The 26,363-nt window shown below is 38.8% G+C and overlaps 1 protein-coding gene across 2 annotated transcripts in view; it reads right to left on the reverse strand.

Annotated features, from left to right (window-relative positions):
- Positions 1-26,363, reverse strand: part of PLCL2 (phospholipase C like 2) — a 191,373-nt gene that overhangs the window by 78,017 nt on the left and 86,993 nt on the right. For both annotated transcript variants that reach the window (XM_074945688.1, XM_074945689.1), the window contains one exon: positions 864-3,347. In XM_074945688.1, coding sequence (XP_074801789.1) covers positions 864-3,347 — 2,484 coding nt within the window. The remainder of the gene's footprint in view (positions 1-863; positions 3,348-26,363) is intronic.

Consider the following 26,363-nt stretch of genomic DNA (forward strand, 5'->3'; position numbering starts at 1 on the left):
TATACTTAATTTTATTTTTTAGTGCTAGGACTTTTACTGTAGTTTTTATATAGTTAAAAGCTTCATCAAACAGAATATTAATCTTTACATTTTTCTCTACTTCTGTCCTACATCAGTTCTTGTACCAGGAATCTTTATCAACACCCAAACGATGCAATCCAATAGTGGGATCCATAACCCAGCATCTTAGCCTACACTACTTCCTATCATTCTGTGATACTGTATTTATTTGATATTGCAGTCTTTGAAACACGCCCTTTAGGGGAGAAGGAGTAACTCCATCCCCATTTAACGTGTTTGTAAAATACTAGTGCTCTTTTGGATCCTGGGAAGGGAAAGATCTCTTTGAAAGATCTGCTAGGGATGTGAGGAAATTTTTCACCTCATAAAGAGATGAGGAAGCCATTATGCTATGTTCCATTTACAGGGTCCTTGAGAATTCTTTCAGATATGAGGGGTCTTTGAATATACAGTAAACTGTTCACAAGTTTTGTTATTGTTAGTAATGTTTTCTCCCGGCACTTCTTTTTTACTTAAGTTCTTAAAGCTGAAAAGTAGCCTCTACCTTTTTCTCCAGTATATCTAGTATATTCCTTCTCAAGAAATAGGGCCAATTAATAGGCTTGAATTATAGCACAAACCATGTGTTTGTACCAGGAGTTATCTTAATAGACAATATCATCCAGCTGCTGTTCAAATATAGTCTGTTTTTAAATTAATTCAACATAAAAACGTGATAAATCAATACTATTATAAAATGCAGTTAACATTTACATATCTATGTAACACACACTGCAGACACACCATAATGCAAAAGTACAACTGTGGCAAAAACATTGGTAATTTCATCGTAAAAACTGTACCTGCATATTTTCTCTCAAATCCGTAGCATCCCGTATAGGCTGGAGAGCATTCTTGAATACTTCATCTATGGTCTTAATCCATAATGTTCTCATAGAGGCATATTCCCTGGATTTCTTTCCTTTCCTCACTGAGAGGCCCCGTTTATGAGGTTTCCCACCACCCCTTCGATTAGTAATGGCAACATGTACAAACAAGAAAGCATGTGCTAAAACTTCTCCAGTTAAAGATTGCAGTGGAACATGCCTATAGCCTGTCTGTAAACACTCAAAGGGAATAGTGTACTGCCCAATAAATTCATCCCCAATGTAATCATCATCTAGTACTACAAAACGCATGACGGCTAGTTCAGGAAGATTAATTTGAAATTCAAAACTTTCATCAAAAATTGGATTGTCTCCATTCTGATGCACAGTTTTTGTCCTTTTTTCTGCACAGTCTGCTGGGATTCCATGAATTTCTACATATACATAAGGATCTACAACATCACCTTTGGCACCTGACCCTTTGGGTTTAGGAAAGTTTTGCCCACTAATAATTTTAACATGAAGAAGTTGAGGTGAAACTCCAGGCACAGTATCTTTTGTATTTGCACTGAAGAAGGATACTTCCTCTCGCATGATGGCAGGACGAAGGACATAGCCACAATTCCCATTTTGTCGAAACCAACCAATGTTAAGGTCCATCATTAGGCCAGGTGTCTGAAAGTTCATGGCTACTATCTGACAGCCACACTTCCAAAAATCCTGGGGATTCATATTACTAGAGTCAATCCTCATAGGACTAGGAAAAACCCTGGCAAGAAAACGTTTGTTGTAATTTACAAAGTCTCCTGGATATTCATTGGCATATTTGCTAGCAAGCACTTCATTAAATGAACAAACTTCCCAGTATTTCTGAAGCTGAAATGAGACTTGAAACTCTTTGAACTGAACTGATTTACATATGCTTACCAATTCAGAAAGCTCTTTGCAAAGCTGAAATCGTTTCACTATCACAATGTTCTGTTGTTCTGCTCCCTCTTTCCCTACTCTTTGTGACATTTCTGCTCCTTCATCTTCATCTGTAACATCTCCCTCTTGCCCAGAGCAATTAGAGGAAAGCTTCTTTGCTTTAATTAGTATTTTCCCTTTAAGTGAGTCAGGTGAGGGAAGATAAGACTCTTCTATGTTTGGAGACTGTGTGTGTAGCTTGTCCCCCAAAATTTTCATGTGTTGAACCATTACTTTCTGCTGCTTAATAGAACAATGATTTTCTAAACACAGAATAAGAGGGTATTCTGAAGCAAAAAATGCGTACTTGTTAATAATGTCAATTACACTGCGGAAAACTATCTGTGATGTCATTGTATGTCCTGTATAAATTACAGGCTCATTATCTGGACCATCCCATACATCCAATTCAACACTTCGGCAACCCATTTTAAGAGCACGAATATATCCTGTGATATCAGATGGACCTCGGAACTGGTCCTCTATCAAGTATGTATTGTGAGATGAGTTTATGAAATAATGGGATAAAGGTTGTTTCATATCCTGACAAACTTTTTTATGCTCTGGATCAAATATATGACAGTCAGGTGAAGTAAGATAATTAGTAAAACCATCTATAGAGAGCCAGCCCTTTTCCTGGCCCTCTTTTGATGGTTCATATTTGTGAATAATTTCAAGGCTTATTTCTTCTGTGACATGTGCCATTCCCTGTTCTGCTTCTAAAAACATCATAAGGTCCTTGGTATCTAGGAATTCTTTATTGCTGGAAAACTGAACCAATAAGAAGTAGATCTCAGGTCGGGTACAAAGCTCATGGAAAACTTCAATAAATTCTTCCTTTGTGATTTCAGTACCAGTTTTGTCCTTGGATCTATGTAACTCTTTGAACTTCAGCTCAATTTTACTTGTTTTTAAACCCGGATTTAATTTTTTTATAAACTGCACAGCTTTATACAGGGCTATATGTCCAAAATTATCTGCATCAGTTTCACTAAACATTTGTGAAACCCATGAAGTCCGCATATTATCTTGGCTACTTTCTATCATATCTAGTGTATGTTTTCCATAAGAAATTAGGTATCTTAGCCCAGTAACCCAAATGTTTGCAACATCTGCTGAGTTAGCAACGAGATCTAGAGACTCATAATTATCTCCATAAATAATGGAAAATGCACAGTCTTCTGATATCTGGTCATAAATTCCATTGCTGCGGAATATATCTGTATTTTTTCCTGTTCTCACTTCTTTGATTGATTTAATATCAATCTTTGCTTTTTCTGAATCCTTCTTTGAAGGTTCCCAACGCAGGGACTGCATATCTGCATCTAAAAGAAAGTACCGGTGATACACTCTAGAGTTGGACCGAAACTTTTTGAGCTCAGAGCCTTCAACCATTGCATTAATACAGTCACTTGCACTACTGATCTTCTTCTCAGTCGGCATGCTGCTAAATGACACAGTCTTCTTCCGTTCTCTCTTTTGTTTTGTACCATCCTGTGGATAAAAAAAAAAGTCAATATGAGCTTGTTTATATGACATGCAAAATCTTTATGTTCAAAGTTCAAAAATTAATTGAGGAAAATCTAAAGAAGGTATGTTGGACAACAAATCTTTTGTTCTGACACCACAAATGCAAAATCTGACACATTAACAACCACCTAATAATTGTGTTTGCATACCTATGTATCTGGCATTTTTAAAAAATGTTTTTTTCTGTATCACAAAGCTTAGGTTTTGTACGCCTACAAAATTTTTGGTTTTAAAAGTAAAAAAATGCATAGTATTTTGTTAGTAGCAGCATGATGAAGTAGGTATCTCACATTCTACTAACAAGATGGTGGGAAATAATCTGTTCCCCTGAGCCCTCATGCAGTCCTTGTAATTATTTGTAGATCCCTGACACCGTATTAAATAGAGTGCTTAGATATCATGGTGATAGGATCCTTAGAAATACCAGAGACAGACTGATACACAATTAAAGAGACAGGTCACGTCCTCACAGAACTTACAATCTAAGTACTGACAGGCAAAACAACACACACATAGCTCTTCCTCGCTCCTTATCCTGCCCACTGACCATCCCCGATACACATTCTTCCCAACGTGAACTGGAGAAATTCTCCACTAGCCATATCTAGCTGCTTTACGGCAGCTTAATAATTTTAGCAGACAGGGGAGTCTGATGGGGAATATTGGGATGTACAGTAGTGATTTGGGGGACAGTCTTTGCTGAGATTATCGGGGTTTAGAAGGTGTCACATAAGAGTATCTTAAGGAAGAATTTAAAGGGGGACAGGTGAAGACATGGAGGACCAGGTTGGCAATAGTGGTTCAGCCTCAACCTTAGAACAATGATTTACCCACCATTTCTGTTTTGTTTTGACCCTAAAGTTTCCTTATACATTAACTACGGCAAGAAATGACTTTTTAAAGAAAAACAATACCACTTAGCCAGATCCCCTCAACTTCATATCCAGTTTAAGTTCACCTGAATGACAATAACTAGTGCAATATATAATGAGTTTCAAAAGAGAAACAACTACATATGTTCATTATCTTGCACCACTCAGACAGAAATCAGCCCGAGAAAATTTCTAGGAGTGTTTGAAAAATGGCCATGTCTTGCAAAGGGACTCAACTTCTCATCCGATGAAGTGAGCTGTAGCTCACGAAAGCTTATGCTCAAATAAATTTGCTAGTCTCTAAGGTGCCACAAGTACTCCTTTTCTTTTTGCAAATACAGACTAACACGGCTGCTACTCTGAAACTTCTCATCTGTAAGTTCTAACGCAATCCTTCCCATGGAAGAACCTCTTTGATATCAGATCTCAAGAACAGCAATTTTTCTATTTGTATCCTCCTGCAAGGTTCAAATAATTACTTTTCCAGATTTGTATAGAAAAGTTTTGGTGGGGTGTTTTGTTTTCTTTTGTTTGTGAGGGAGAATTTTCTCGCTAGTACTTTTCCTCTGGAAATCTGTTTAATTTTCATTCCAGTGCTAGCAAAGATTGCTAATACGGGCAGCGGCAGGGGTACTTTTACTAGATTGTTGTAGGTCCGTTCAAATAGAATATTTGATATACCGATACATTTCCACAGAACAAATTTCCTGAAACATTCTCACATGTAATCAAAGGACACTCATAAAAATATGCATTTCACAACACTACTTATGTGGTACCCTTTATATAGCACCTAATCTAACAGAGAAAAGGCAAAATGCCTCTCCCATTATTGCATTTGGAAAATATTCATTTGGATGTGAAAATGAAGAATTCTGTTTTCATGATTTAATATGTGAAGCCACCTTGCCAAGTGTTTAATATTTAGTACTTGTAGTGCCACATAAAAATATAAATTTATCAAACATGCATATTGCATCTTTAACGACAGCAAAATCAGTTTTAAAAAACTACCCATGAGACCAGCAAAAATTGGTTGCCTTCTACATGTGTTTTTTAACTACAGATCAAACTAAACTGCACTGCAATCATTGGATTGCTTCTTGGAGTTGGTCCTTAATTATAAATTGTTCTTTAAGTATTTTTGATTTCCAGCAACAATTTGATTAGAGTTATTTTCTGAGTTTCAATAAAATTCAGTGACAAATTTGATTATTATTTACATGGAGCAGTCTTTTATTTTTATATTCTTGTAGTACTAGGATACCAATTCTTATTCTCCAACAGACAAGCTCAACAGCACACTTGCATTGTCTCTCTCAAAACAAACATGTCTAATAAGTGGATGGCATGGGAAGTCTGAATTGTTTTGTGCATTTTTGAAAATTTTTTAAGACAGAACAAATAAAATACTACTTCAGATTAATACTAGGGTGGATAAAAATCAATGATTTAAAAAAATAATAAAAAATCAGATTTTTTTAATTTAAATCTTTTTTTTAATAAAATGCTTTTTGAGGGGAAAAACCTATCTCAAGATAGTTTTAATTAAGATACATTATAGCTCAAAGATATCTCATCACGGAACAGGGATTATAAATTCTAATTCTATAGTATGAGAATATATTCATGTAATGTTTAAGAAAAGTTTTGTAAATGAGTTTTGCAGTTCTCAAACTGTGGATTTATGTCTCCAGAGATAACATGCTTGTTAACAGCAAAAATGTTTTTAAATAAATAATATATAGAGGTGAGAAATAACAGACCTCAACCCTATTGTCCCTCTGCAAATTTCTGTACACAGAGTCAATCCCTTACCACTCTCTAAAAGTGCAAAGTTTCAAAAAGTTCAGTGAATAGAAGATTGTTGGGTGGAATAGATCTGGACAAGTAGAAGACGTCTGGAGATATATGTGAGAAGGGGGGGACAGGCAGTAGAAACAAAAGTGAAACTGTTTGAGCAGCATATTCCAGAAGTCTTGAGGTCTTTCTGAGTGTAGCCTTCATGGATTTGAGATCTACCATACCATTCTCTCACTTGAAGGGAAAACCTATAATGGCAGCAGGCCATAAAAGAGACCCAGTGGGGGACTATTTTAATTAAGTTCCCCTACCTGTGGATATGACAGGTATGCATGCAAAATGCAAACAGTGCAAGAAAGAAATGCAAGGCCTGGTTGGCCGAATGAAACAACATCATGAGAAGTGTTCCTTCTCAGGAGGAAGCTGCGTTGAAGATGATGAAAGGAACATGTCTGAACACGCAGGATCTTCAGGTTGGTAAACTTTTTTATTTCATACTTTTTTCTTAAGGACTGCCTGTCTTCCTTCTGGACTATTCTTGAATTCTCATGTTTGAGCAAAAAATATAGCTGTTACTCTATGGTACTATCATTTTAGATGCAGTTGTGATAAAAAATAAATAGCTGAAATAGGCAGATCTTCCTTTTACAATTTCACCTTTAAAGTAGTACTGAGTGTCAGTGAATACAAAGAGTAATACTAAACGAGAAGTATAGTAATAATAAACAAAATAAGTCAATGCCGTTATTTAATTAGGAAAATCCATCCTCAACATACAGGATTCTGAAGACTATCCACTTTCAAGGTCACCGTCATTTTCTATAGTTTCAGAGTTATCTGCCAATGATAGTGTTTCAGTCACATCATGTATGTCACATTGCCACAGTATATCATCTGTAGCAAAAAGAAAAAAAAATCTCCATCATCCAGAAACAACCATAGATAACTTTGTGATACGAACCAGCAGGTTACAAAAAGAGGTAATTGATGAAAAAATTGCCTGGTGGGTCAGTCCATCCAGCAGAGCACGTCGCAGGCAAATTACTGGATAAAGTGTATGAAAGAGAAACTGAGCAGTGTGTGAAAGGTCTAGAGCGTGAAATTGTTAACCTGAGTCTTGATGGGTGGAGCAATGTCCACAGGTATCCTGTTGTATGTGCTTGTGTGACAACAGAAGAAGGGAATGTCTTCCTTACAGAAACAATTGATACATGAGGAAATACACACACAGCAGAATACTTACAAGAAATAGCAGTAAAAACTATAACAAACTGTGAAAAAAATTCAAATGTCTAGTAAGCAGCTTGGTCACAGATAATGCTGCAAATGTATCCAAGATGAGAAGGAATTATTTAGAAGCGAGTGAAGAGAGTCCCAAGCTAATAACATACGGTTGCAGTGCTCATTTGATGCACCTCCTAGCCAAAGACTTCTAATAAAGGCTAATGTTGTTGAAATTGGAAAATACTTCCGTAACAACCACTCAGCAGTAGCTGCTCTGAAAAAAAATGGGAGGAACCAAGCTAACGCTCCCACAAGACATGCGATGGAACCCAGTAGTGAACTGTTTTGAGCACTATATCAAGAACTTGCCTAATCTGATGATAGTTTGTGAACAAAATCGTGAAAAAATAGATGGCACTGTCACAACCAAAGTTCTCAACATTGGGCTTATGAGAAATGTTGAACTCATGCTGAGTACCCTGAAGCCTATTTCTGTAGCCTTGAACAAAATGCAGGGAAATAGCTGTTTTATTGCTGACACTGCTGAAATTTGGAAGGAACTGAGTGAGATCTTAAAAAGAGAAATATTCAATGACAGAGTTAAATTACAAGCATTAAAAAAAAGAATGGGACAAGCACTATCTCCAGCTCATTTTCTTGCAAATATTCTCAATACTTGGTACCAGGGTCAAACCTTAACTGCTGAAGAAGAGGAGTTGGCTATGACATGGACATCCAGCAATCATCCCTCCATAATGGCAAATATAATAAAGTTCAGAGCTAAGGATGAACCATTCAAGAAATATATGTTTGCTGATGATGGTTTATAGAAAGTCACACAAGTGAACTGGTGGAAGTCACTTAAGCACTTGGATTCAGAGACTGTTAAAGTGATAATCTCACTTTTAACAGCAGCAGCTTCTTCAGCCGGTGTAGAAAGAATATTTTCTTCCCTTGGACTAATTCATTCCAAATTGAGAAACTGTTTGGAACCTGAAAAAGCAGGAAAGCTTGTTTTTCTTTTTCAGATTATGAACAAAAAGGAAAATGAAGGTGAAAACAACTGAGTTAGCTGCAGAAGCCAATATTTTAAGTTTCTCATGTTGACCTGGCTGACACAGTCAATTTAATTTTTGTTTTTTTAAAAACGTATTTCATTTAACTGTTTTAATTAAAAACAATTTTAACAAAAACAAACCTGATTTTAAAAAACTTGAATGTTTAACTAAATTCAAAAATTCATATGCTTGTTTTGTTAAAATATTATATGTTTGCTGTTGAAGAAAGAAATCCAGAATACATAACATTGCTGTTTTAGTTAAATAAAAAAATGTAAATGTCTGTTTGGTGATGTTCTCCTCCGAATACAGTTGGCAAGAAAATCCTCTACATATTAATTATTAACCTGTTGAATTGGAGATAGTTCACCTCCCAATGACTTCATAAATACCTGCCTCAATTACCTTTGGTAAATGAAATAACCAAACAAATCATTCATTTTCTATATAGCTGTAATACTAATCTGAAAAGTTTTCAAAATAAATCACTTTAAAAATGTATAGTGCGTACCTTCTAAAAATGAAACCTACATCTATCGCTGAGTTGTGAAGAATATGTATGTGACATCGCACTCCATAGGCTTTATAAAAATATGTTTATAAGTGTGAATATGATGTAACTGGAATATGCTTTATGCAAAGGGTCTCTTGTAAGGTATCATTACAAAGCCTATGATCTACTGAGTGTGTTCATCCCATATGTTTGCATGTATTATTTCTACGTCTCGAGTTAGGAGAATCAGATGTAAACTTGTATTACTGATGTAAACATGTTAAGTGGAAGCCATTAAGCGTGCTTCAGAATCAATGACCTGTAAATGGCTGTTTACTTGCAAACCTTCCGGGGTACTTGCCGGCCAGCCTTGGAAGAATGGAGGCTAGGGGTCTCGCAGGACATGTGACCATGTCACATGATACTGAAATCCATCTTAAACCTGGTGCTTTTCTATTTAGAAGGAGGGGTGGGAACACAGAGAAAGACAAAGGATTCCCGCCTTGTGCCAAAGCTATAAAAAGGGGTGGAATAGAACAAAGGGGCGGCCAGTCATGAGAAATCCCTAAGTTACCACGTGAGCTGGAATTAACAAGGTCTGTACCAGGGGAAAGGATTGGGTCCAGACTAGGAAGGAGTCTAGTCTGTGAAAGAAGCTTATTGGAACATCTCAGAGAGTGAGATTTAGGGGTATTCAGTTTCTTAACGTATTAGGCTTAGACTTGCGTGTTTTGTTTTATTTTGCTTGGTAACTTACTTTGTTCTGTCTGTTATTACTTGAAACCACTTAAATCCTACTTTTTATACTTAATAAAATCACTTTTGTTTATTAATCAAGCCAGAGTAAGTGATTAATACCTGAAGGAGCAAACAGTTGTGCATATCTCTCTATCAGTGTTATAGAGAGTGGACAATTTATGAGTTTACCCTGTATACGCTTTATACAGAGTAAAACAGATTTATTTGGGGTTTGGATCCCATTGGAAACTGGGTGTCTGGGTGCTGGAGACAGGAGTACTTGATGAGCCATTTTCAGTTAAGTCTGCAACTCTGGGGGTGTGGTTCAGACCCTGGGTCTGTGTTGCAGCAGGCTAGCATGTCTGGCTCAACAAGACATAGTTCTGGAGTCCCAAGCTGGCAAAGGAAATGGGCTCAGAGGTAGTTTCAGCACATCAGGTGACAGTCCCAAGGGGATCTCTGTGACCGAACCCGTCACAATGTATTAAGGTTATAACAACCAACAAGAATACACTTTTATGTACGTATTGAAATCCATGATTAAATCGAGTCTTCCTGACTAGTGATTTAAATCAAATCCATCCTGCTGCCCTACATTCTCCCCGTCCGTTCTGGGATAGATAATGCTCCTAGCAGTGCTAGCTCTATGCAGTCCTCCATACTTACACTCATCTGAACATAAGGATTGTGATGGAAAGACGCACAAAGAGGTTAGGCTTTTTGCATCCTCAATCCATTCCTAGTGTCTTTAATGTGCTCCTTTTAGTGCACTACTTAGCAATTTTATCAGCTTCTCAAAAATATATAGGTTCTTCCTCTTCTTTACATGTAATGGTTTGTGTTGTCAACAAGTGACATGCTATAAAAGTAAATATGTACATAGTTGAGATATAAACTCTAAAATACCTTTCAAAACTCTGTAAAAATAACTTACCATTGAAGGTTCTCTCATACAAATACAGAACTACCATCCTGGGTCATTAACTCTTAGTACCACCTACTACAACAACAACAAAAAGGATGATTTTTGGAGGTTTTGAGCTTCCCCAGCTCCCATTGAAATAAATGGGAACTATGGGTGCTTGGCACCTTTGAATATCAGCCTGCTTATATAGGTGTCTGTTGTTAGGCACCCAGGTTTGAAACTGTTGGCTTAAGAGACTTACCCAAGTCAGTAGCAGAGCCAGAAATAGGACCTAAGTCTCCTAGTCCTGTGCCCTAGGAATCAAGAGACCAGAGCATCTTGCCCAAATATTAAAGCAGCCTGAGAGAAGAACTGCACACATCATTAACTTTGAAATGAAATGAAATGAAAGACTATTAGCTACTAAGTTAACTGGCATGCTTGCTCCCCTCACACAAGAGGAATCACATATCTCCCAAGAGTCTGAGAATACTGTTTTCACATTCTTCTAAAAGTTACAGATGGAAACAACACTGAACTCCAGGACAAACCTCTGTCTAGACTGTATACCTTGCAAAACCTACTTTCACTTAAGGGTCTAGCTCTGAAAAATCTTGCAGCAACAGAGTTTCTAAGAGCAATGACCCAAATGGTCTTTTCTACTTTCACTGATGTTATTCATTTAAAAGAGCAGTCTCAGTTGGCAGTGACGTAGGAAGGGGAAAGCCAAACATGAGTTAATAATAAGCAGCAACATTGGATCTTATTTCTTCCCATACTTTTCCTACCCAGAAGACATTATTCATAGCTTGGCACTATGTCCGTCTGCCATTAGAACATCTAATGAGTACTTAATAGTCTGACAACTTTCTCCTGTTGATAGATCCATTCTGACTAGCTCCTGATCTGAAACATAAACATAATTGTTCATTCTCTGGATGATGCTCTCGTTTCAAAAGTCAAGCTAATAAGGCTGAATATAAAGGAGCCGATCAGCTAGTATGTTATGACAATTAACACCAGATGAGGATCTGACCCAAATAATCTTAGCCAACAGGACCACCCGGAACCCTGGGAATATCTCAAGTCAGAATGGTGTAAACGATAGGTCCAAAAATGAAGACTCTTTCATCTCCCCATGGGTAAACTTTAAATCTTACCTGTCAAGGACAAAAAAGTGTGGTTTTGCAGGTTTTTGCTTCTTTGCGATGTATAATATTTGTGGGTTTTTTGTTCTTTTAGAGGATTTTTTTCCAACTTATTTTTACTTTATGACTACCAGGCATTGTCCACTTTGTTTGCTGGAGAACTCCTTGGACTATTTGAGAACTCATGGGATTAGGATATCATAAGAGACTGAAAATGACCACTGGGTGTCAGGGTCAGGGATTTTTAATCAGACTATTCAAAATTCTTGGTTTTGTTTGTTTTTGTTAACACACATGCAAGAAAAGTTCTCTGTTAATGATTCCAACACTCTTGTCCCTCCCTTTGCTGATCTCTAGTCTTCCTTAGAGCCATTCTACCAAAATATAGTAGTTAAAATCTGATATTCCTAATGTAAAAGGAAGCAAAGAAATAAAACTTCAAAAACAAATAAAATTCAGTCCTGGCTATGAAAGAATAACATATTGAATACAAAATAAATTTGGTACATCTGATAACCTATACAAACGTTATGTTAATTACTAAGACAATGAGGAGTTCTTTCATGATTTTGGTATAGTTCTGGGTGCCCAAATTGAAACACCCTAAAAGGGCCTGATTTTCAGAGGTTGACGGCTCAGTATTAGTTCAGTTCAATATGTCAGCCATGTTCTAGATGGTTAGCAGATGGTTGTCCACCCTAAGCAATTAAAAACCATGAGTCAGGTTGCAAAAATCATGATATTGCCTTAAAAATCAAGAGTTTTTTAAATAATACATTTTGCATTATTTTTATTTGCCTTCTGATTTTTGAGTGTTTAGGACATTGGTTTTCAACTTTTTTTTTATTTGCGGATCCTAAAACATTTCAAATGAAGTTGTGGACCCCTCTGGAAATCTTAGACATTGTCTGCAGACCCCCAGGGGTCCACAGACCACAGGTTCAAAACCCATGTTTTATGGTATTGACAATATTTCATGGACCCACATTAGACATAGTCTGCAACCAGAGGTTGAAAACACTGCTAGAAAATGTGTATAAATATTAATAATATACATATTTAAAAAACAAATATACAAACCCCCTGAAGACCACATTCTACATGCATCTTTGTGAGGAAGGACTACAGTTTTCAATATGCGTTGAAATAAACTTCTCATTTAGGGGCAAAAATATACTCCTTTCTCCCCAGTAAATACTGAAGAGCACACTTCACACGTGCATCTTCTCACAAATTACTGGAATGATTTTGTAGCAACGAAGCATTAACAGTTGCCATAAATTAATACAGACCAAATATATATATAAGAGATCCAGTAAACAGCAAAAATAGAGTTTTTCATATCAAGAGCAATATAAAGATTGGCAGGTTGAGATATAATAGACATATGTGTTGTCGATGATCTGAACAATTATAATGCATTGACAAGCAGCTGGGAGTTGCAGCCCAAAGCCTCTATTTACAGCCACTTTCCAGCCCATATGTTTATAATTCTGGAGACTTCTGCCACGGGACCTCATAGCTGCCCTTCTTGAGACATGCATCATATGTCCTTGTAGACCGAAGTATTGTGGGAAAAATCAAGCACTGAGCTTTAACCTTTCAGAAAAAATATGCAACATCTGTATTTTGAGTTAATGTTGCTTTGTGTATTATCAACTCAGCATATAAAAGTATAATTATTTCCCAAGAAAGAAAGCAGTAAAACCACTTAATGCTAGTCTGAAGCCAAATTGCAGTCCATCAGAAAAGCTTTGACGAACTTTAAATCTATTTGATTGCAATCTTTTAAAACATAACCATGAAACTTTATGATTTGAGTAATCAATGCATGCAGTTAGCTTAAAATACTAATAATGCTGATTTACTTTTAAAGCCTCAAAACGAGTCCTAAAGGTAAAGTTCTCAACTAAGCAAGCTGACAAAACTCAGCAAAATAAAAGGTGGTGTTCATATTCAAACTGCAAAGCTGGCAATGTTTATGTGGACGTTCTCCATGTCTCAAAAATGTATGTAATATACTTGTAACTGGCTACTGTAAATGTTCTCGAACACATACATTGATAAGATACATACATGTAAAGCTTAAAGGAGATTTACATGAGTTACTTTTTAAATACCTGAACTGGAAAGTGTTGAAATTAAACAACAGAATTTCAATTTCTTTGCTGTTGCAAGGGACGTTAAAATAATTAATTTTTAGGTCTCTTGCTGTTCTCATATTTTTAAAATTAATTTAGAACTGGGGACAACGAAGTGCAACCTGGACACTGTATGCAGCCCTCCACAGTCTGTAAGTCTGCAACTGAAGTATATACGTGACCCTTTTGCCAGCAGCTAAACCACAGCATAACAGAAAAAGCATGCAATCAGCTACTTCCGTTTGCTCTTATTGTTATCATGAATTAACAAAGATAAAGGCAGGAGATATGCCTACCAGAACAGGAAATAAAGGAATATGGAAAATGGCAGAGGAGCAACACTGGCTAGGCAAGTGGATTCATCAGCAACTGGCTTCAGGGAGCATGATGCGTTGACAAGTGAGAGGAGCTGGTTTGGAACAGTTGCAGCCCAGAGCCTCCATCTGTAATCATGATGCAACCCACATGTCAAAACAGTTTAGTAAGCTGTTTTTAAGGGCGTATATTCTATGGTAAAAGGTCCACTTGATCATTTACCCTTCTAAAAAAGGGTACACATTTCACTACACATTTGTAACAACCAAGACTACACTAGTCCACTAAATGTGTTTTTCTAAAATAGAAAATTAACTAGTTTGAAATACATTACAGTATATACTGCTTGCACTACTGATACAAAAGGTGTTGCACCCACTTCCACCATGTCTGAATTCGACCCTTGGTATTTCTAAAATTTGAAAACTAACTACAGCAGTGGTCCCCAACCTTTCTTGTGGGAATAGCATATTCCCTTCTTGGTAGCATTTCGGTGGCGGGGTGTCCTGCGGGCGCACAAAAATGCCCTGGTGAGCGCCATGGCACCAGCGGGCACCGCGTTGGGAACCCCTGAACTACAGTAACCAGCCTTTCTGTATTCTGTGGTTTGATGTAGAAATCTGAAGTAACGCTAAGAGTCATCTGTGGCAAGAGTTATTGTAACCGATAGAAATGTGGCTATGTTTATTTAGCAATAATGCAGGAGTAGTGAACTTGATAATAGTATCCAATAATAAAAAGATGGTGGCAACAATTATATAGTCAAGCACACTTAAAAACAATCTTTAAAAAAACCAAGGAGTTAAAGGTGGTCAGCACCTCATGGGATGGGGCCTTTTGTGTCTTCACTGAAAAAATTAAGTAATATCTCAGGCAACTGCTTATACTGCCGTAGATTATGGCAAATGCAATGAGTGAGTGAAGTACAGATTGGTAGTCTTAAACTCTGAATTTTCTATAGTTGATTACAGTTCATCCTTCAGGGAAGAACTTCTAAAGGATCCTAAGCAAATTAGGTGCCCAGACCGCATCAAAATTCAATAGGAGTTGGGGGCCTAACTCACTTGGGCCCTTTTGAAAATCCCAGATCCAGTAATTAACCTTTTAAAAAATTCATATAGTTATATTGCAATAATGATTTGTGTAAAGCTAGTAAACAGGAAATAGCACAAAACTTTCCATACTAAATTGTGATATTCAGAAAACATGGTGATTAAAAGTAGTCAAAATAAAAACTGCCTGGAGCTGAAAGGTTATCAACCCCATATGGATACTTGAAAGATATGTCAGTCTCCCTAAATTCTTATCTACTGTGAAATGAAAAGATTTATGGCCAGAGAAGTGGCAGAGATTACCCCTAAAACATACAAGAATCTGACTTTATAGCTTCTTTCTAACATATATTGATCTTTACTATTTGGCTCAAAACTTAGCTAAAAAAAGGGTCCTTGTCATTTCCATAGGTGATTATAATACTGTGACAGGAGTACAATATGCATATTGAACTTCTAACATTAGTACTCACTATATATTGATTACATTTTTGCACAATGCATTACATGCCAAAAATTTAAAGTAAACACACAAAAAAGATTCACTTACATCAACACAATCAAAGAGAAGTCAACAACAGTTATACAAATCAGAACAGAGACCTGCAATGAGCTGGAATAACTTTCTTCATATAAAATAAAATCTTGGATCGCAGAACAAAAATCTAAATTGATTTATTAGGTAATCATTTCAGAAAATGACATTTTATTTATTTGTTTGAACATTATAAAAATTCTTGCACTCGTACTAGTAGAAATTATATAAGCGTAAGTGAAATTTGGTTTTGGTCAAGTAGTACATATATTAACTTGTTCAATCAAGCAATCACTTCAGTATAATCTGTAATGGCCTGAAATATGTAGAATTACCACTTTTCCAAATCTATGACATTAACAGATTATTACATAGTAGGTCCAAAAAGGGCATACAAACACACAAAATTATTTCTATTACTAAAAAGGGTAAATACAAAATTAAGCGTATTAATTATTCAGTTAACTGAATGCTATCAAAAATCAAACAACTAAACTAGGATTAAACCTTGTTGAGCTGCCTGTTTTCTTTCCCCAAAATAACTTCAACACTAGAGCCCTACTTGAATTGTGGGATGATTGTGAAAAAAATGCGGCAGAGTTGCGGACAAGCGATGAAAAATTGCAGAAAAGTAATAATGGACTTTATTATTTGCAGTAATAAAGTCCATTATTATTTTTCCACAATTTTCTGCTGTTGGCAACCTGAGATTGAGAGCCGGGGCCCAGGGCTGAGAGCAGGGGCTCCAGCTGTCGGCTGCCTGGCGCTGAGAGCAGGGGCCCAGGGCTGACAGGATAGAGCTCCCACTGTCAGCTCCACGCATAGTGGGGCTCCCGTTGTCAAAACTATGGTGGAAGCCAAAAATTGCGGAATCCGCAATTTCTGCAACTTCGCAAGTTAAGTAGGGCCTTATTCATCACCTAAATGAAGTAGCATTCCGAGAGACAGAGAGAGAGAATTAACTAGGAACACCCTGAGATCTGTTACCATAACTAATTAAGAGATAAAGAAAATGCCAGGTTCTGATACAGGGGACAAAATAGTGAAATCTGGCAACAAGACGAAACAGGGTTAAGGGACACATGGACAGGTCTATTGAGAGAAAGAGAAGACATTTATCTTCCAAACTCATAATTCAAAGAATAGTCCAAGTAAAATGGGACTACTCAAATGCATAAGTGTATGTAGCAGAATAAAAAAATCATACACAGCATACCATGCAACATACAGAATATGCAAAAAGCTGTGCCAGTGTTCCTTATGGAATGGTAATTTTTGCATTTGCTGGCCTTTTAGTTGTACAACTTTATTAGTGCCTTAAAACATTTTTTCTTTTTGCATTTCAAATATATAATTAATGAATATTACATTTTTGTAATATTACTAATATGCAGAATTGAGATTTATTACCAATATTATTTTTCAGCAATAATTAAAATAGGAATAAAAGTTAGGCCAGCTTTTAACTTCAATTAAAGTCAGTAAATAAAACTGATACCACAGAGTATGTGTCATTCCATGGCTAACTGGGTGTGTATTTTTATCTTCTCTGGTATCAGTTTTAGAAACAAAGTACTGAGACAGCACAATTTTCTGTTTTCTCGTCTGTTGACCTTCATAGCATATAGTTACAGTACAAGTGCAATACAAGTTAATAGATCTGCCTTTTGAGTAGCACTCCAATGTATAGGACCAATAAAGAAATTAATAAAAAATATCTCAAAAGAAAATTTTCCATGCAGGCAAGTGATCCCCAACCAATCACAAAGGGTTGCAGTTTAGGAAAGTGTTTTTTAAGGTGAAATGTCCTAAGGCAACCTGGACCTCAAACAAATGTATGGTAAGAAAATACAAATTGTCTCAATTTTTTTGAGAGCCAATATTGTGGGAATTTAAAAAATAAGCTATTGTTTATTTATTTTACTTTATATTTATGAGTATATCGCACGCAGCATTTGGATATATTTTTATTGCTTAGTTCAATTTAGTCAAGTTATTGTCTTGTCCCTTATTCCATCTCACTTTCCATGACATAATTAACTTTGTATTACTCTTCCTAAAGCACAAATGCATAGGCACCACCTCTGTGGGTGCTCCAGGGCTCAAGCACCCACAGAAAAAAAAAAAATAGGAGGTGCTCAGCACTCTCAAAGTGTGACCTCGCCTGCACTCCGCCCCAAGGTCCTGCCCCCACTCGGCCTCTTCCCCCATAGCCCGCCCATGCTGCGCCTTTTCCCACCCCCATTCTGCTGCTTCCCCTGAGGCCTCTGCCACTCACTCCTCTCCACCCCCTCCCCGTCACTCACCCTTAAAGCAGGACGGGGCAAAAAGGAGCGAGCGGCAGGCAGGAGGCAATCAGGAAGGGGGCAGAGAGGAGTGAGCGGTGGGGCAGGGGGAGGGTTGGGGAGGAACTAGAGAGGAGCAGACAGCAGGTGCTTGGGGGAGGGGCAGAGAGGAATGGGTGGGAGACGCTCATGGGAAGGGGTGGAGAGGAGTGAGCGGTGAGAGCCTCAGGAAGGGGACAGAGAGGAGCAAACAGGAGGTGCTTGGGGGAGAGGGTGGAGAGGAGCGAGCGGCGGTTGGGCAGGGAGGCCTCGGGGCAGGAGATGGAGAGTGGGGGGAAGAGAGCCTCAGGGGAGAGGATCGAGCAGCGGGTGGGGGGGCCTTGGAAAGAAGTGAGCAGTGCGCAGGGGAAGGGGTGGAGAGGAGTAAGTGGCGGGCAGAGGGACCTCGGGGGAAGAGGTGGAGCAGGGGCGGGAAGAGGCAGAGCAGGGGCCGGGCTTCAGGGGAAGATGCAAAGTGGGAGCATGGCCTTGGAGTGGAGCAGTGGCGGAGCACCCACCGGCAAAAACAAAATAGTCAGCACCTGTAAACAAATGAATGAGTGGAACCAAATGATGAATTTAGCAAACCAGTGGGCTGAACACTTATTCTGTTATTAAGTGTTGATTATAAGGAAACCGAGGTAAAACCATAGGCATGGGAAGTAGGGAGGCAGGGGGTGCTACAGCACCCCCAGGTTTTATGCCGGCTGCGCACCCGGAGTCCCAGGTGCCGGCCCCGCTCTGGGCTGTGGGTGGAGTCCTGGCTGCTGGCCCCGGGGCTGGCTGTGCATGCGGGGGTCCTGGCTGCTGGTCCCGTGTCCGGACTCAGCTTGGGGGAAATGGGGGGACATGAGCTAAAAAGTTTGGGGATAGTTTTTGCTGGCTTTCAGCATCCCCACTATGAAAAGCGTTCCAGCACCACTGGGTAAAAGTAAGTGTTCATTTTCAGCCTCAAATGGAAAATGCTGGTCAATCAATACACCCAGGATTTTTAAATGCAAACTAGCAGCTTCTACAGCTGGCTGCAAGTAATTAAATTTCACTTACTGTGCTGGCCAGCTGGACATCAGGATTTTTCTTACCCTAGCGGGATGGCAAAACTATGTAAGATATATTTTATTCCTTATGGTCAAGTCATTGAGGATTTGGAGATATTTTTAAGGCTTCAAATGAAAATTTCTGTTTGGCATAACAAGATGTAGAAAACTCTGTGGCTGAAGAAGGTTCTGAGTGTTTGCTTTCATCGTTCAAAATAGAACAAAAGCCTCACACAAAACCAAAATTCAAGCATCTCAATATCCATCCCCATCTTCCCCTCAGAATAGTGCAATTACTTCATTATCATCACAGATTATTTAATTTAACCCTGTTAACCAGTCCCTGTGTCTTTAACATTATTCCAATCCAGAGCAATAACAACAGAGGGGTCTAGAATGGTCTCCAGGTCTTAGTCTGGAGAAGAGAAGACTGAGAGGGGACATAATAACAGTTTTCAAGTACATAAAAGGGTGTTACAAGGAGGAGGAAGGAAAATTATTTTCATTATTAATTATTATTATTATTTCAGAGTGGTTAAGCACTGGAATAAATTGCTTACGGAGGTGGTAGAATCTCCATCATTGGGAATTTTTAAGAGCAGAATGGACAAACACCTGTCAGGGATGGTCTAGATAATACTTAGTCCTGCCTTGAGTGCAGGGAACTGGACTAGATGACCTCTTGAGGTCCCTTCCAGTTCTATGATTCTATGAATGAGCAAATGGAGAGGAAACGTGCTCCTTGGGAACCTGCAGTTCATGCTGAAACAGTGCTTGTGACACGTTATTTTCATTCATAGCATTTTCATTTCCACTTCAATAGCATCAAAATGGTTTTCAAAAATGAATTAGTATTGCAGTTAAACAAGACACCTTTTCTTCTGAAAACTGTAATCAACACATATCAATGAGACTTATTATTCAGAATGTTGAAATACATAAGCAGAAGTTGCAAAGAGGAAATTTTTAAAATACTTTTTAAAGTATTCATAGATGTAACCTGGATTTCACTGATAGAGAGCATGGAATTATCTCGTTTCTTGTTTCTTATGTAAACAACAATTTGTCTAAATTGGTGAAATATCTTCCATAATACAGCTGTGTGCCTTCAAAGTTTAAAACAAAAATGTGGAGAGATGACCTACAGAGATAACTAGATAATTATGACAGGTTTCAGAGTAACAGCCGTGTTAGTCTGTATTCGCAAAAAGAAAAGGAGTACTTGTGGCACCTTAGAGACTAACCAATTTATTTGAGCATAAGCTTTCGTGAGCTACAGCTCACTTCATCGGATGCATACTGTGGAAACTGCAGAAGACATTATATATACACAGAGACCATGAAACAATACCTCCTCCCACCCCACTCTCCTGCTGGTAATAGCTTATCTAAAGTGATCACTCTCCTTACAATGTGTATGATAATCAAGTTGGGCCATTTCCAGCACAAATCCAGGTTTTCTCACCCTCCGCCCCCCCACATACAAACTCACTCTCCTGCTGGTAATAGCCCATCCAAAGTGACCACTCTCTTTACAATGTGTATGATAATCAAGTTGGGCCATTTCCAGCACAAATCCAGGTTTTCTCACCCCCCGCCTTTTTTTTTTTTCAAAAACCACACACACAAACTCACTCTCCTGCTGGTAATAGCTTATCCAAAGTGACCACTCTCCTTACAATGTGTATGAAAATCAAGGTGGGCCATTACTCTGAAACCTGTCATTATGCAAGGCACTGCATTTAGCCGTATGGAGTGGAAATCTATCAACTGCATGAAAAAACTTGTACAGATACAGACAGACATCATATTCCTTTCCAAATGCAAACAGATGGACATCGTACCAAAAGGACTGAAGGTAAAAAATCAATTACAATCTACATACCACACAGACTATGCTGACAGCTTGTGCCACACGCTCTCAAAGAAACTGCGGAATCACCTGATCAACATCCTCTACAGCAAACAGGGAAAGATTAAGAATGAGCTCTCAAAAATGGATACTCTCATAAAAAACCAACCTTCCACACAAACTTCCTCATGGCTGGAATTTACTAAAACTAGACAAGCCATTTACAACACACACTTTACTTCTCTACAAAAGAAAAAGGACACTAAACTTTCTAAACTACTACATGCTACAAGGGGCCACAGCAATGGTTCCCTCAACCCACCCAGCAATATTATTAACCTATCCAACTATACTCTCAGCCCAGCAGAAGCAGCTGTCCTATCTCGGGGCCTCTCCTTCTGCCCCTCCATCCCCACGAACATGAAACAGTTCTGTGGTGACCCAGAATCCTATTTTCGACGTCTCCGACTCAAGGAATATTTCCAAAATACCTCTGAACAACATACTCATCCACAGAGGCCTCCCTATCAACATTACAAAAAGAAGGATTCTAGGTGGACTCCTCCTGAAGGTCGAAACAGCAGACTGGACTTCTACATAGAGTGCTTCCGCCGACGTGCATGGGCTGAAATTGTGGAAAAGCAGCATCACTTGCCCCATAACCTCAGCCTTGCAGAACACAATGCCATCCACAGCCTCAGAAACAACTCTGACATCATAATCAAAAAGGCTGACAAAGGAGGTGCTGTTGTCATCTTGAATAGGTCGGAATATGAACAAGAGGCTGCTCAGCAGCTCTCCAACACCACTTTCTACAAGCCATTACCCTCTGATCCCACTGAGAGTTACCAAAAGCAACTACAGCAATTGCTCAAGAAACTTCCTGAAAAAGCACAAGATCAAATCCGCACAGACACATCCCTGGAACCCCGACCTGGGATATTCTATCTACTACCCAAGATCCATAAACCTGGAAATCCTGGGCGCCCCATCATCTCAGGCATTGGCACCCTGACAGCAGGACTGTCTGGCTGTGTAGACTCCCTCCTCAGGCCCTACTCTACCAGCACTCCCAGCTACCTTCGAGACATCACTGACTTCCTGAGGAAACTACAATCCATCGGTGATCTTCCTGATAACACCATCCTGGCCACTATGGATGTAGAAGCCCTCTACACCAACATTCCACACAAAGATGGACTACAAGCCGTCAAGAACACTATCCCCGATAATGTCACGGCTAACCTGGTGGCTGAACTTTGTGAATTTGTCCTTACCCATAACTATTTTACATTTGGGGACAATGTATACCTTCAGATCAGCGGCACTGCTATGGGTACCCGCATGGCCCCACAGTATGCCAACATTTTTATGGCTGATTTAGAACAACGCTTCCTCAGCTCTCGTCCCCTAACACCCCTACTCTACTTGCGCTATATTGATGACATCTTCATCATCTGGACCCATGGAAAAGAAGCCCTTGAGGAATTCCACCATGATTTCAACAATTTCCATCCCACCATCAACCTCAGCCTGGTCCAGTCCACACAAGAGATCCACTTCCTGGACACTACAGTGCTAATAAACAATGGTCACACAAACACCACCCTATACCGGAAACCTACTGACCGCTATTCCTACCTACATGCCTCCAGCTTTCACCCTGACCACACCACACGATCCGTCGTCTACAGCCAAGCTCTACGATACAACCGCATTTGCTCCAACCCCTCAGACAGAGACAAACACGTACAAGATCTCTATCAAGCATTCTTACAACTACAATACCCACCTGCGGAAGTGAAGAAACAGACTGACAGAGCCAGAAGAGTTCCCAGAAGTCACCTACTACAGGACAGGCCTAACAAAGAAAATAACAGAACGCCACTAGCCGTCACCTTCAGCCCCCAACTAAAACCCCTCCAACGCATTATTAAGGATCTACAACCTATCCTGAAGGATGACCCAACACTCTCACAAATCTCGGGAGACAGGCCAGTCCTTGCCTACAGACAGCCCCCCAAACTGAAGCAAATACTCACCAGCAACCACATACCACACAACAGAACCACTAACCCAGGAACCTATCCTTGCAACAAAGCCCGTTGCCAACTGTGCCCACATATCTATTCAGGGGACACCATCACAGGGCCTAATAACATCAGCCACACTATCAGAGGCTCATTCACCTGCACATCCACCAATGTGATATATGCCATCATGTGCCAGCAATGCCCCTCTGCCATGTACATTGGTCAAACTGGACAGTCTCTACGTAAAAGAATAAATGGAAACAAATCAGATGTCAAGAATTATAACATTCATAAACCAGTCGGAGAACACTTCAATCTCTCTGGTCACGCAATCACAGACGTGAAGGTCGCTATCTTACAACAAAAAAACTTCAAATCCAGACTCCAGCGAGAAACTGCTGAATTGGAATTTATTTGCAAATTGGATACTATTAATTTAGGCTTAAACAGAGATTGGGAGTGGCTAAGTCATTATGCAAGGTAGCCTATTTCCCCTTGTTTTTTCCTACCCCCCCCCCCCCAGACGTTCTGGTTAAACTTGGATTTATGCTGGAAATGGCCCACCTTGGTTATCATACACATTGTAAGGAGAGTGGTCAGTTTGGATGAGCTATTACCAGCAGGAGAGTGAGTTTGTGTGTGTGGTTTTTGGAAAAAAAAAAAAAAGGGGGGGGGGGTGTGAAAACCTGGATTTGTGCTGGAAATGGCCCAACTTGATTATCATAGACATTGAAAGAAGAGTGATCGCTTTAGATAAGCTATTACCAGCAGGAGAGTGGGGTGGGAGGAGGTATTGTTTCATGGTCTCTGTGTATATATAATGTCTTCTGCAGTTTCCACAGTATGCATCCGATGAAGTGAGCTGTAGCTCACGAAAGCTTATGCTCAAATAAATTGGTTAGTCTCTAAGGTGCCACAAGTACTCCTTTTCTTTTTTAGATAATTATGGTTGAACGTTGCAATATAAAAATGTTTTGTGAAGTTTAGAAGAGATTCTCCATTATTTCTAATACATCTTAGATCTTTAACAACTCTAAGTAAATGTACATTATTTACAAATGGAAAATACTTTCTGTTGAACAAGGACAAATGTTAATATATCAAGACAAACAGGCAAGATACTATAGCACTACTGATACTCTAACAGCTAGTGCACACAGCCAGAAGTTAGATAACCTAGGTTCTATTCCTGGCTCTAACACTGGCTGGCTCACAGTGAAGCCAATGGGCAAGACCCTAAACCTGTGTGTGTGTTAGGCCCAGATCCTGCAAGAAGATATGAATGTGCTTAACTTTACTACTGTGAGTAGTCGCATTGAATTCAGTAAAGTTAAGTACTTGCATAGATGTCTGAAAGTTTGGAGCCTTAGTATAGAGGACTGGGGCTTTAATTTCCTCATCTGTAAAATGAGATAATATTTCTTTATCTTTGTAAACCATTTTGAAGTCTTCAGGCAAAATGATATTTTTCTTAAAACAAAACAAATTAAGTCTCCTTAATTGTTTGTAGATATATTGTACGCCAGTAAACAAAACAAAACCTTTAAAACTGTTTTGGGAGAACAGGACTGCCAAGTGTCATGCATTGCACCTGACACACACATTTGGCAGCCCTGACTGCATTCCTACAGTCCAGCTGTGATATCAGCTGTGGGACAGGCTCAGTGGGCAGCCACTTTGCCTCCTCTCTTACTGCTCCCCTGGCTAGATCCAAGAGGGGAAGGAGCAGCCAGCAACAGTGACAACAGCAGCTGCAGAGACAGAGGATTAGAGGGTGTCAGTGCCAGCCCTGTCCCCAACTTCCCCGCCAAACCTCTTCTCAAGCTTCCCCTTCAACCATCCCCAACAGCTCCATGCTTTCCTCAGATATCCTCTGCCAACCCTCCTATCCCAGCACCCACAGACACCTTGACCTTGGGGAATCATCTCAAGAAAGTAGTTCAGTCTTCACACTCATTCTGTCCTTCTCTTATTGCAGAGAGGACCAATACCACAATGCACAGGTGCCTTAAAAACAAAGATAAAAGCATTGATTACTAATATATAGTCTTGCAAAATTTTAGTCACCCACAGGGAGCAGTAACTTTTCTGGGACAAGTATAACCAACATCAACAATTTCCGCAGAATCTAAGCTTTTATTGTTTAAAAAAAATTGTGTGTGTGTGTTTCTGTATTATATACACAAATTTGTAATTTAGTAAGTTGAAATACCAGAAATCTTGAGAAACATAAAAAGTTAATCACTTAAGGTGAGATTTCAGAGGCACAAAGTGGAGTTATTTTTCATTCAGAGTGGCTACCTAACTCCCATTTACAAATTTAAAAATCTTCCCTTTTACTTCTAAAGATGTAGTGAACATTATTCAGTTTCCACCATACACTAAATTATAGTGAAAACAAATCAAAGGGAAAATACCAGCTGCATAGAACAAATTACTTTATATGATTTCTTTAATATGATCCATTTTCTGGATAGGAAACAGTAAGAATGATTTGTTTACTTTAGGCAGAGGAAAAATCATAGAATCATCTGAGCGATTGGCTGGACAAGAAGTAGGACTGAGAGGACTGGTAGGCTCTAAAGTTTTACATTATTTCATTTTTGAGTGCAGTTATTTTTTGTACATAATTCCACATTTATCTGTAAGTTCAACTTTCATGATAAAGAGATTGTACTACAGTACTTGTATTAGGTGAACTGAAAAATACTATTACTTTTGTTTTTAGCGCTAATATTTGTAATAAAAAATAAATATAAAGTAAGCACTGTACACTTTGCATTCTGTGTTGTAACTGAAATCAATATATTTGAAAATGTAGAAAATATCCAAAACTATTTAAATAAATGGTATTCTATTATTGTTTAACAGTGCGATTAATCACAATTAATTTTTTTAAATCACTTGACAACCCTACAAAAAAAACTTACATAACCACAAAGCAGGAAAGGAGCCTTTCCACTTCGATGGCCTGCATAAACAGAATGGAAATGCCCTCACTCAGGTGAACTGCACGGCCTTCTACAAAGGGATGAGGAGCAGTCAGTACAGCTGACTCACCAACACACTAGTCAGTGGAGCCGACCGTCCATGCAGAGACCGTCCATGTGTTTTCCTTTTGATCCAAGCGGCTAGTCAAATTTCGGGGCCCTGGAGATGTTCTAGTTGGAAGCAGAAACTGATCGAGTCTGGCATTTTCTTTGATGTAATTTTGTTTATGTACAAAGACTGTACAATTTCCTGTGTCTATGAATGCAGAAGGAACCAAGAACAAAAAGGAGCAATTTCTTAGCTTACAGCCCTAACCTATTTTATCCAACAGACCCAAAAGCTCACTCTCTAACTTTTTTGCAGGGCCACACTCTCTTCACAGGCTACTACTCCTAGGCTTTCTTGTATTTTTCTCCCTTCGTTTCTCTCTCTGTGTTCTTGACTGTGTCCATTTTTGTGT

This window comes from Natator depressus, chromosome 2 (assembly GCF_965152275.1).
Source record: "Natator depressus isolate rNatDep1 chromosome 2, rNatDep2.hap1, whole genome shotgun sequence".
NCBI lineage: Eukaryota > Metazoa > Chordata > Testudines > Cheloniidae > Natator > Natator depressus.